Source organism: Saccoglossus kowalevskii, chromosome 22 (assembly GCF_978046115.1).
Source record: "Saccoglossus kowalevskii chromosome 22, keSacKowa6.1, whole genome shotgun sequence".
NCBI classification, from domain to species: domain Eukaryota; kingdom Metazoa; phylum Hemichordata; class Enteropneusta; family Harrimaniidae; genus Saccoglossus; species Saccoglossus kowalevskii.
In genome coordinates, this window is record NC_140662.1 from 30,722,968 (window position 1) to 30,737,309 (window position 14,342).

General features: G+C 35.8%; 1 protein-coding gene across 1 annotated transcript; it reads left to right on the forward strand.

Annotated features, from left to right (window-relative positions):
* The first annotated feature begins 1,495 nt into the window (after positions 1-1,495).
* LOC102808803 (uncharacterized) lies at positions 1,496-10,080 on the forward strand. Its single transcript, XM_006820501.3, has 5 exons — positions 1,496-1,770; positions 7,824-7,919; positions 8,591-8,695; positions 9,543-9,638; positions 9,861-10,080. Exons 1-5 carry the CDS (start codon positions 1,548-1,550, stop codon positions 9,971-9,973), a joined length of 633 nt encoding a protein of 210 aa, XP_006820564.1. The 5' UTR covers positions 1,496-1,547; the 3' UTR covers positions 9,974-10,080.
* Positions 10,081-14,342: the final 4,262 nt, after the last annotated feature.

Below are 14,342 nucleotides of genomic sequence, written 5' to 3' on the forward strand. Positions count from 1 at the left end.
TTTTTGGTCAAAAATGATTTTTAAAAAATAGCTCCTAAACCATGCTTTAGTTTCCTGTCAAAATTGGTTTATGGGTACATCTGTTCACTATGAAAAAAGTGCCGTCTTGAAAACTGTCTACCAGTTGTCAATTTTGCAGGGCAGCAGTCCAAATTTCACTACTTCACGTTTATGCATAAATATACACCCAGGCTAGTTGTCTGTACGATTGTTGTAACACTGTTCAACCAAAAACAATGCCCCGACGGCGTTTTGAAGACAAACACATTGTCAATCATTTGTGAACATTTCAAAACAAAAGGTCAAAGCGTCTAGGAGTTATTTTTTTTAAGTTCTGGGATGTGCACTAAAAAGAAGCTGAGATAATTGCTAATTTGCATAACAATTCACTCAGTGAAAAGTTTGCTAATGCTCATAATTAAAATAGCTGTAACAGTTCCAAATTTAAATTTATTATCGTTTTGTTAAAAGTTAAATATAGTTCATAATATGGAGATCCCGTTATTTCTTTTTTCACCATATTTCTTTTTTATTATTTATGTACAGCCTTGCTAAATCTTGCTAAGCATTCAAAAGAGAGAATGTTTGCATCTGTTATCTATATTTTAAAATTCGTTTTTTGAGTATGTTCCACTATTCACAATTTTACAAAATTTTAACAGCCTATAGCCAAGACTGTTTAGATAATAAAAAGCAAAAACAAAATTCACTCCAAAGAGCCCATAAACCTGCATCTCTACCTTAAATTCATAAAAATAATGTCAAATAATAACTTTGGCACAATATCTAAAAAACAGCTTTGTTATTAGACAGCAGCATCTACTTAGTCATTGTCCAATGTGGGATTGAAAAACAGTTGCATTTATATAATTAACCAGCGTCAAATCACTCCGACTGGTTCCTCGAAGATATTTGTAGATTTGAAAACAATGATAAACACGTACTTAAAATAGCGTTTTAAATACAATTGAAAAAATACATGTACATACTTAGCATACTTCGGTACTTTGGAGTGGTATCTTAGTTATTCTGGTTTCCATCAAAATGTTTTAATATGGCTGAACTTTGCCCAAATGCCTCATTAAATTGACTAAAACTATTCTTAATTACACAATTGGTCTTATTCAGAGTGTTTAAAAATAATTGCCATCAGCACGTTTGTTGTTTGAAAATGCTTTTTTTTAGTTTTTCTTTTGTCGTTTTGTTTTTGTTTTTATTTTAATAATACTTAATTATTGATGGGTAAGATATATGTGATATCAAATGGGCAATAATTATTTGTGATTTGGATGAGTACTATTATTTATTCAAGGTCATATTCACTCTAGTTGCAAACGTTTTCTATGTATACCCTAACATAACTGCACACACAGTAAATTGTGAAACGTTTCACTTTGCTTGGTTTGTTGCCAAGATATTTCGGTGAAAATAGCCGTCACCCCTACACGCAATACGACATTCCGACATTAAAACCTTACGCTAGCATAACATCCAAGCTACTCCGACGCACAACTGTGTAGAAAAACTGCACACATTAATGGTCAGTCATGCGTCCAAAAAGGTATGCGTTTGTATGTTATTTTCGCGTAATCAGTTTATTATACGTATGGACTGTGTGTGTGTTGGCCGATGTGCAACGAGTGCCGTCGCCATTGGTCATTGACCCTTACGCCACCTGCCAACCAAGATGTGACTACCACGGTGGAGTATGCATCGGGGAAAATGTATGTTTCTGCTTCCCAGGAAACTATGGTAACAATTGTGAGCACGGTAAGAACACTATATTGATACAGACTACTAAGGCCAGACTTTTTATATTCCTTGTTTCTGGAGTTTGTATAAGGCAATTTTTTTGAGGAGGGCGGAAAAATAATAATATTTAATTCTTTTTTTCCATTAGATTTGTGTGATTCTCAAAGAATTGTAAGTGAGATCATTGATCGGAGAGAAGAAATGAAATAAAATTTTATTCCATGTATAACTTTGTTCCTCATCTGTGCATGACTTCGGTACTTTGATCATGATACTCCCACGAAAATGCAACTTGGATTTGTTATGCGGCGGGCGGTAAAAGAATGAAGATAAAAATAATATTTTTTTATCATTTTTTAGCGCTTACAAGTCGGCGGGCGCAAGAAATTACGCTGAAATTTACGCTCCTGTTCATTCGGCGGATTCCGCAAAACAAGGAATAATAAAAGTGTGACCTAAAGGAATAGTATTCATCATTTAGTACTCAAAAGTATGTACAGTGGCCCCTCGCTAAGTCGCGGGTGTTGGGATCCAAGCAAAAACCGCGACTTATCGAGGGCACAATAGAAATTTTGGGAGCCATCCAAGTACCCGCGACTTAGCCGAATCGCGACTTACCGAGGCGCGACTTAGCGAGGGGACACTGTATTATTATCAGTGCTACTAATTAAAATGCATCGGTTGCCTCGTAAAATGTGTTTGAATTGTGTGTAAAAAATTGTATTTTGTATACATTTCCTACATTGCACGGAACCCGTATTAACGCGGAGCGGCGCGACGACTGTGATGCGCACAAGCTGCAGTAACACTTCCATGCACAACGTTACAATCACGTGTCAATTAATTTATGCTCAATGTATTCTCGAAATTACATGCTTGATTGTATTTGCGGCGATGAAAAATAAAACAACCTCAACCCAAATATTCCAGCTACTCACAAGATGTACTGGCTATGTATATGTTAAGGAAGCTGATGTATATGTTAAGCTGATACCACGGTACGAGTCTTTGTACTGAAACACATATATTGTTGGTTCACTGGTCGAGGGATACGCGGGTCCGTTCCAATTTTCACTCACTTTTTATACTTCTCGAACTTCGTGTGCCCCCCAAATGGCACTTTTAAAAATAAGTCTCATAAGTCAAGACACATGCACAGAGATTCAACGCAAAACGAACAGACAGCGTACCATCCTAGTGTTTCAAAAAGTCCACTTGTTATAAAAAGGATAATGTTTACTAAACATTCAGTGGAAACACTTATATGTCCTACCTATACCAGGCAAGCGCCGAGGTAGGACATATCCGAGGTGCGCAGCATTTTCCTGACCAAGGCTCAAAATGTGGCCGCTAATTCGAGGATACAATAACAAAGTTTTACCGCGAATTTTCGAGGATTTTTTGAACCCAGTTGCAGTTTGTGTGTAGTCACAGCATACGCGTATTAAATATTCGTGTATAAATCGAACATAGGCAAATGAACCAAACATTGGCTGTGATATCCCTGATATTGAAAGAGCGGGCAGACAGACTATCACGGGAAAAATAAGCAGCACTTGAATTGAAACAAACATTCCAAACTTTTTTGACAAATAAAACTATATATAGTCCACCAATTTAAATGACATCATAAACGGACACACGTCAAACATCGATAAGTGGTCATAAAATCTTCGGTGACCAATGTTTTGACGTCAAGTAAATTGTAGATGATTGGTATGCATTTGAAGATTATTTCATACTTCAGTGTGTGATTAATAATTATTTAAAATACATGGGATTGTACAAATCTAGTCATCACAACAATACGGGTTATTAAGCGTGTTGCATATATGACAGAGCTCTGAAATTTGCATGGAATAATTAAATATACTTATAGATTCTATAAAATACTAAACGTGTATTTTGAGTAGCATATTCCAAATAAATCTACTACAACGTTAAAAGTCAGTATTGTATGGAAATTGCAGGACGTCCAAAATGCCCGTTAAATAGTGAGAAGAATTCTGAGACTTAGTAAATGTGAGCTATTTCCAACAACGAAACAGTCACCTCCCAATGAACGGGCTTTGTTTAAAACAAATAATGAGTATTCTCTTAATAAATGCAAAATGCAATCAAAAGTAAAAGTTGTCGTTCAGTATCTTTTGTGGGTAAAGTACTCTTTCATTGTCATAATTTACTCTGAAAGTACTCTTTCATGGTCATCATTTACTCTGAAAATACTCTTTCATTGTCATCATTTACTCTGAAAGTACTCTTTCATTGTCATCATTTACTCTGAAAGTACTCTTTCATTGTATTTATTTACTCGGAAAGTACTCTTTCATTGTCATCATTTACTCTGAAAGTACTCTTTCATTGTCATCATTTACTCTGAAAGTACTCTTTCATTGTCATCATTTACTCTGAAAGTACTCTTTCATTGTCTTTATTTACTCTGAAAGCACTCTTTCATTGTCATCATTTACTCTGAAAGTACTCTTTCATTGTCATCATTTACTCTGAAAGTACTCTTTCATTGTCATCATTCACTCTGAAAGTACTCTTTCATTGTCATCATTTACTCTGAAAGTACTCTTTCATTGTCTTTATTTACTCTGAAAGTACTCTTTCATTGTCATCATTTACTCTGAAAGTACTCTTTCATTGTCATTATTTACTCTGAAAGTACTCTTTCATTTTCATCATTTACTCTGAAAGTACTCTTTCATTGTCATTATTTACTCTGAAAGTACTCTTTCATTGTCATCATTTACTCTGAAAGTACTCTTTCATTGTCTTTATTTACTCTGAAAGTACTCTTTCATTGTCATCATTTACTCTTCCATTGTCATCATTCACTCTGAAAGTACTCTTTCATTTTCATCATTTACTCTGAAAGTACTCTTTCATTGTCATTATTTACTCTGAAAGTACTCTTTCATTGTCTTTATTTACTCTGAAAGTACTCTTTCATTGTCATCATTTACTCTGAAAGTACTCTTTCATTGTCATCATTTACTCTGAAAGTACTCTTTCATTGTCTTTATTTACTCTGAAAGTACTCTTTCATTGTCATCATTTACTCTGAAAGTACTCTTTCATTGTCATCATTTACTCTGAAAGTACTCTTTCATTGTTTTTATTTACTCTGAAAGTATTCTTTCATTGTCATCATTTACTCTGAAAGTACTCTTTCATTGTCATTATTTACTCTGAAAGTATTCTTTCATTGTCACCATTTACTCTGAAAGTACTCTTTCATTGTCATCATTTACTCTGAAAGTACTCTTTCATTGTCATCATTTACTCTGAATGTACTCTTTCATTGTCATCATTTACTCTGAAAGTACTCTTTCATTGTTTTTATTTACTCTGAAAGTACTCTTTCATTGTCATCATTTACTCTGAAAGTACTCTTTCATTGTCATCATTCACTCTGAAAGTACTCTTTCATTGTTTTTATTTACTCTGAAAGTACTCTTTCATTGTCATCATTTACTCTGAAAGTACTCTTTCATTGTCATCATTTACTCTGAAAGTACTCTTTCATTGTCATCATTTACTCTGAAAGTACTCTTTCATTGTCATCATTTACTCTGAAAGTACTCTTTCATTGTTTTTATTTACTCTGAAAGTACTCTTTCATTGTCATCATTTACTCTGAAAGTACTCTTTCATTGTCATCATTCACTCTGAAAGTACTCTTTCATTGTCTTTATTCACTCTGAAAGTACTCTTTCATTGTCATCATTTACTCTGAAAGTACTCTTTCATTGTCTTTATTTACTCTGAAAGTACTCTTTCATTGTCATCATTTACTCTGAAAGTACTCTTTCATTACCATTATTTACTCTGAAAGTACTCTTTCATTGTCATCATTTACTCTGAAAGTACTCTTTCATTGTCATCATTTACTCTGAAAGTACTCTTTCATTGTCATTATTTACTCTGAAAGTATTCTTTCATTGTCACCATTTACTCTGAAAGTACTCTTTCATTGTCATCATTTACTCTGAAAGTACTCTTTCATTGTCATCATTTACTCTGAAAGTACTCTTTCATTGTCATCATTTACTCTGAAAGTACTCTTTCATTGTCATAATTTACTTTGAAAGTACTCTTTCATTGTCATAATTTACTCTGAAAGTACTCTTTCATTGTCATCATTTACTCTGAAAGTACTATTTCATTGTCATCATTTACTCTGAAAGTACTCTTTCATTGTCATAATTTACTCTGAAAGTACTCTTTCATTGTCATTATTTACTCTGAAAGTACTCTTTCATTGTCATTATTTACTCTGAAAGTACTCTTTCATTGTCATCATTTACTCTGAAAGTACTCTTTCATTGTCATTATTTACTCTGAAAGTACTCTTTCATTGTCATCATTTACCCTGAAAGTACTCTTTCATTGTTATCATTTACTTTGAAAGTACTCTTTCATTGTCATCATTTACTCTGAAAGTACTCTTTCATTGTCATCATTCACTCTGAAAGTACTCTTTCATTGTCATCATTCACTCTGAAAGTACTCTTTCATTGTCATCATTCACTCTGAAAGTACTCTTTCATTGTCATTATTTACTCTGAAAGTACTCTTTCATTGTCATCATTCACTCTGAAAGTACTCTTTCATTGTCATCATTTACTCTTCCATTGTCATCATTCACTCTGAAAGTACTCTTTCATTTTCATCATTTACTCTGAAAGTACTCTTTCATTGTCATCATTTACTCTGAAAATATTCTTCCATTGTCATCATTTACTCTGAAAGTACTCTTTCACTGTCATCATTTACTCTGAAAGTACTCTTTCATGGCCGAGTTAAATCGTTAACGGTGCATCTTCGAAGGAAAAAAAATCTTGGAAGAAAAGTTTCATCAATAAGCAAGAAACATCGAATCATATGCCATTGAAGACTGAGTGACGTCACATGGCATTGAAGACAGGGTGACGTTTGATAGACTAGTAAAGTGATCAAAATTTGATCATGAATATTCATAATGAGAGGTGACTCTAGGTAGCGCCCAATTCGTGTCAAAGTCAGTTCCATGCATGGGCATTTTTACAGGATGTTCTATTAATAAATATACGTGAAAATATCAATTATACCGGTAGTTGTCGGACGGAGTTATGTTAAAGTACATTGTATGCAGGTTCAGAAACAATTAACATTACGATAAAGACTTTCTGTTTTTGACATTCTGAAATTCTTTCGTTTTTTGCGAGAAAAAACCCTGAATAACTTATTTTGACAAGATAATTCAGTAATGTTTAATAAGAATTATTCATAACGAAATGTCTTCCCTATGTACCCATAACAATCATAATTATCGGTTACACAAGAATATTACAGAAAAAAGGTAATTTGCTATATTCTCTACATTTTTGCCTTTTTTTGTTTTGAATTATGACTGAAAGAAGCTAAATGAAATTAGAAACTATGTCGAGTGTTTTAACAACTCATGTATGAACAATAACTTTAATAAACATGATTTTACTTGATAAAAGTACAATGTACTGTATTTTTGCATAAAAACGAAAGAATTTTACAATGTCGAAAACGGAAAGTAATCATCAGTGTTATTTTTTTTAGTTCTCGCGTATCGAAATAGAACACCAGTTTATAGTATGCTTTTATGGCACAATGTCAACACACCGTTTATGTTGAAGTCGCATATATTTGGCCAATTTCTTTGATTGATTGAATGTATGATGCGATATTCAAATTTTTACTAAAGGTTTACACTAAGGTCACCCTCGAAAAGCGGCTTGAACACTTTGGGGCATATTGTTACTCTTTTTGTATTCAAAATTGCGTCTATGGTGGAAGAGGAAGCCTCGAAACTTTATCGCCATGGAAACAACTAGAATATCAGTTTATTTGTATGTTATCCAGTAATTATCTAAGCTATTGCTTATTTAAAAAAATAGGTAATTTGTGATGTAGTGTTGGATCCGTCTTCACCAGGTCACGCGATTCTCTGGATTGGTCGTCATCTGGTCACGTGCTTATATAGATCGGCTCTCACCAGAGTACGTGATTTTATGGCCATTTTATTTACTCTATTCTTTTCATTTCAGCGTCGTGTTCCCCTCCATGTCTGAATGGCGGTATTTGTAAACGACCAAATCTATGTGTCTGTCCGAAGTCTCACAGTGGAAGATTTTGTCAACAAGGTGTGTGCCACAGTCTTTGTATACTATACCGACCATACCCATGGTAATAACAAGTTGATACTGTTATAACAACCCAAACATTTACATCATTCATCATTGTTTCACATTTCCTAATATTAAAAAAAAAAAAAAAACATTTACATGTAAATGTTCCACCACCAAGCGGATCAATTCGTCATCATACGCCAGTTTGGGGACATCGGTCAAAAAGTATATCATTTTGTAGCATTATCCTTGGTGTATCCAGTCGTTATACCTTTCTACTGAAACTCATTCATAGGTCGTACTCGTACGGGGGGGGGGGGGTCATTACGGTTACATAAAGATATGAATATCGGCAATATGAGATATTGAACTGATTGTACACCAACAATTGTATTGACGGGCGTTGGATATGTGATCTGCAAAATTATGCTTACTAAATTAGACAAGAATAAAACTACTGAATAACTGGGACCTACATCATTGCTGCTACATTGGTTGGTTATAGTCCTCAGGTAAATTACAAACGAAAAAACGAAATAAATAATTATTCGTATGCAGCAAAGTATCACTCTAAGCATAGGTAGGCTCTATAGAGTCTGTAGTTTAGCCCATAGTGCGTGTGCCTTTAATGACCATAAACTACAGTATGCAGTACATGTTATACACTTATTTCTGATTTTTTTCAGCCGTCTGTTCGTTAACTTGCATGAATGGAGGAAAGTGTGTCAGTGTGAACGGCCAGTCAAAGTGCATCTGTGTTCATGGTTACCATGGCGACCACTGCCAAACAGGTTGGTATGACATTTTCACAACTTAATTCCATTTTGTACATTCTTCATTCATATACACTATGCGACATATCAGTACTACGGACATGTACCATGGCGTGTCCACACATACTCTTCATTCATATACACTATGCGACATATCAGTACTACGGACATGTACCATGGCGTGTCCACACATACTCTTCATCCATATACACTATGCGACATATCAGTACTACGGACATGTACCATGGTGTGTCCACACATACTCTTCATTCATATACACTATGCGACATATCAGTACTACGGACATGTACAATGTACCATGGCGTGTCCACACATACTCTTCATTCATATACACTATGCGACATATCAGTACTACGGACATGTACCATGGTGTGTCCACACATACTCTTCATTCATATACACTATGCGACATATCAGTACTACGGACATGTACCATGGTGTGTCCACACATACTCTTCATTCATATACACTATGCGACATATCAGTACTACGGACATGTACCATGGCGTGTCCACACATACTCTTCATTCATATACACTATGCGACATATCAGTACTACGGACATGTACCATGGTGTGTCCACACATACTCTTCATTCATATACACTATGCGACATATCAGTACTACGGACATGTACCATGGCGTGTCCACACATACTCATCATTCATATACACTATGCGACATATCAGTACTACGGACATGTACCATGGTGTGTCCACACATACTCTTCATTCATATACACTATGCGACATATCAGTACCACGGACATGTACCATGGCGTGTCCACACATATTCTTCATTCATATACACTATGTACCAACGTTTGATACTATTCAATCTGCAGCCAAGTGTATTCAAGGTTGCTATAACGACGGAGTGTGCGTGGCGCCAGGAATATGTGTGTGTAAAGTAGGCTGGAGTGGTGGCGCTTGTCATAGAGGTACTGTATTTTTTCTGAAGTCATTATGCACACAGTGCGTGTGCAATCACAGGGAGCCCAGGAACTAATCAACTGTAATACTAATCAATAATCATAATAATAATTATGTAGAATAATGAGGTTACATACACAAATACGATGTGTTATTTTACAATCTCTTCAGTTGGCGGAGTAATATATATTTGATATAATGCACTGATATTTTTGTTTTTGTTCAAATAGCTATTTGCAGACAGCATTGCTTGAATGGTGGCAAATGTAATGAACCGGATAAGTGCAGGTGCTCATCCCGTTTCTATGGCAACAGATGTGAACGAAAGCGAAAATATAATTGAAAAAAAGTGTGATTTTCCTATGTAGCGTGTAACACTCAATAAGTAATCAATCTCTGTTTAAGTCTATATATCAGGTTTTATTAATAAAAATACTATACCAGAACGTATACGATTTAGGTAACACTGTCGTTTATAAATGTACATAGAGACCCATTTCATTTGCATAAGTTGAGAGGCTGCAATATTATTATACATGTATCAAGACAAACAGAAGACGACATAAAAAGAGGATATTCTCGAAATCGATATCATATTTTGGGTCTATCTGTAAATAAAGGATCACGGCAGCGCAAAAAAAAAATGAAAATTACAACATGATTTTAATAAATCTAATATCGCAGGTTGACTAATTTTATAATCTATTATCATCTATATTATTTTCGCAGATAATAAAATGCAAACAACTGACATATACAGCTTAATGTGTGAACTCATAGGAATGACATGGTAGAACGCCGTGTGCTATTTGCATACTTCCCCGTTCTTAAATATAATTTGCCATTTACTATTTACCATTGAAGGCAATATCCAGCATGATAATACCACGAAAAAACAAACAGATCATTCATTATCGAACCTTCGACCCAAACAATTTTCATTTAGTGACTTTCCCCCGAAGAAGACAACATTTTATAGTATGCACCGGAGGGGCAAAGTTATACGTCGACTCAAAAACAGAGCAAATGTGAAATACTTTGTCCCTCTGTCTACCCCTGGGCACTGAGCTAAGGTGAATCACAAACAAAATGTCCATAACTGCATAATCGTAAAATTTAAAGTGACTGGACCATCAATCTTTTTGAAGTTTGTGATCAGTGAAATAGAAATTACCCACTCAGACAGTACGCGGTCGCATCGACCTCCGCTGCACGTCGGTCGATACTCTAGCTATTCTGTCTTCGTGCATACTTTGAGGTATCCTCGTAATAACCTCATATTATTATACATCTGTCACCGTAACGCCATAAGTTACAGCGTGCCGTAATTTTGCGGTATTTTACGGGGTATTTTCATCCTACCATATTAGGAAATGCGAATTCCAAATATGGAATAATTACGCGCGTAAGCGTCCTCTATTAATAAAAAAAACAAGCATGGCTGCCACCAGAGTTTGACCGGACTCCACACAAAAGTTCGCCGATGCTGTTCTAAACATTTTGAATTTATGGTGTGAGGCGTTTACGGCACAAATGGCATGAGTCATTGCTCACAACACAATATAGTATGAGTCATTGCTCACAACACAATATAGTATGAGTCATTGCTCACAACACAATATAGTATGAGTCATTGCTCACAACACAATAGAGTATGAATCATTTCGTACAACACAATATAGTATGAGTCATTGTTAACAACACAATATAGTATGAGTCATTGTTCACAACACAATATAGTATGAGTCATTGTTCACAACACAATATAGTATGAGTCCTTGCTCACAACACAACATAGTATGAGTCCTTGCTCACAACACAATATGGTGTGAGTCATTGCTCACAACACATTATAGTATGAATCATTGCGTATAACACAATATGGTATGAGTCCTTGCTCACAACACAATATGGTGTGAGTCATTGTTCACGGCACAATATGGTATGAATCATTGCGTATAACACAATATGGTGCGAGTCATTGCTCACAACACATTATGGTATGAATCATTGCGTACAACACAATATGGTGCGAGTCATTGTTCACAACACAATATGGTATGAATCATTGCGTACAACACTGGGAAGGAAATACTGTATCTTTATAAACTTACCGGTCATTGTTCACAACACATGGTACGAGTAATTGTTCACAACACATTATGGTACGATCCATTGTTCACAACACAATATGTTATGAGTCCTTGCTCACTACACAATATGGTGCGAGTAATTGTTCACAACACATTATGGTATGCATCATTGCGTACAAACAATATGGTACGAGTCCATGCTCACAACACAATATGGTATGAGTCCTTGGTCACAACACAATATGGAGCGAGTCGTTGTTCACGGCACAATATGGTATGAGTCCTCGCTCACAACACAATATTGTGCGAGTCATTGTTCACGGCACAAGTCATTGTTCACAACACAATGTGGTATGTCTCCTTGCTCACCGCACAATATGATGCGAGTGATTTCTCACAACACATTATGGTATGGAGCATTGCGGACAACACAATATGGTATGAGTAATTGCTCACAACATTGGGAAGGAAATACTGCATCTTTATAAACTTGCCGGTCATTGTTCACAACACATTATGGTGCGAGTCATTGTTCACAACACAATATAGTATGAGTCATTGTTCACAACACAATATAGTATGAATCATTTCGTACAACACAATATAGTATGAGTCCTTGCGTACAACGCAATATGGTTCGAGTCATTGCTCACAACACATTATGGTATGCATCATTGCGTGAGAACAATATGGTATGGGTCCTCGCTCACAACACAATATTGTGCGAGTCATTGTTCACAACACATTATGGTACGAGTCATTGTTCACGGCACAATATGGTATGAGTCATTGCTCACGGCACAATATGGTACGAGTCCTTGCTCACAAACAATATAGTGCGAAGCATTGTTCACAACACATTATGGTATGAATCATTGTTCACAACACATTACGGTACGAGTCATTGTTCACGGTACAATATGGTATGAGTCCTTGTCACAACACAAGTCATTGTTCACAACACAATGTGGTATGACTCCTTGCTCACCGCACAATATGATGCGAGTGATTTCTCACAACACATTATGGTATGGAGCATTGCGTACAACACAATATGGTATGAGTCATTGCTCACAACATTGGGAAGGAAATACTGTATCTTTATAAACTTGCCGGTCATTGTTCACAACACATTATGGTACGAGTCATTGTTCACAACACAATATGGTATGAGTCCTTGCTCACTACACAATATAGTGCGAGTCATTGTTCACAACACAATATAGTATGAGTCATTGTTCACAACACAATATAGTATGAATCATTTCGTACAACACAATATAGTATGAGTCCTTGCGTACAACGCAATATGGTTCGAGTCATTGCTCACAACACATTATGGTATGCATCATTGCGTGAAAACAATATGGTATGAGTCCTCGCTCACAACACAATATTGTGCGAGTCATTGTTCACAACACATTATGGTACGAGTCATTGTTCATGGCACAATATGGTATGAGTCATTGCTCACGGCACAATATGGTACGAGTCCTTGCTCACAAACAATATAGTGCGAAGCATTGTTCACAACACATTATAGTATGAGTCATTATTCACAACACATTATGGTATGAATCATTGCGTACAACACAATATGGTACGAGTCATTGCTCACAACATTGGGAAGGAAATGCTGTATCTTTATAAACTTGCCGGTCATTGTTCACAACACATTATGGTACGAGTCATTGTTCACAACACAACACAATATGGTATGAGTCCTTGCTCACTACACAGTATGGTGCGAGTCATTGTTCACAACACATTATGGTACGAGTCATTGTTCACGGTACAATATGGTATGAGTCCTTGCTCACAACATAATATGGTGTGAGTCATTGCTCACAACACATTATGGTATGAATCATTGCGTATAACACAATATGGTAGGAGTCATTGTTCACAACACAATATGGTATGAGTCCTTGCTCACTACACAGTATGGTGCGAGTCATTGTTCACAGCACAACACAATATAGTATGAGTCATTGTTCACAACTCAATATAGTATGAATCATTTTGTACAACACAATATAGTGTGAGTCCTTGCGTACAACGCAATATGGTTCGAGTCATTGCTCACAACACATTATGGTATGCATCATTGCGTGAGAACAATATGGTATGGGTCCTCGCTCACAACACAATATTGTGCGAGTCATTGTTCACAACACATTATGGTACGAGTCATTGTTCACGGCACAATATGGTATGAGTCATTGCTCACAGCACAATATGGTACGAGTCCTTGCTCACAAACAATATAGTGCGAAGCATTGTTCACAACACATTATGGTATGAATCATTGTTCACAACACATTATGGTACGAGTCATTGTTCACGGTACAATATGGTATGAGTCCTTGTCACAACACAAGTCATTGTTCACAACACAATGTGGTATGACTCCTTGCTCACCGCACAATATGATGTGAGTGATTTCTCACAACACATTATGGTATGGAGCATTGCGTACAACACAATATGGTATGAGTCATTGCTCACAACATTGGGAAGGAAATACTGTATCTTTATAAACTTGCCGGTCATTGTTCACAACACATTATGGTACGAGTCATTGTTCACAACACAATATGGTATGAGTCTTTGCTCACT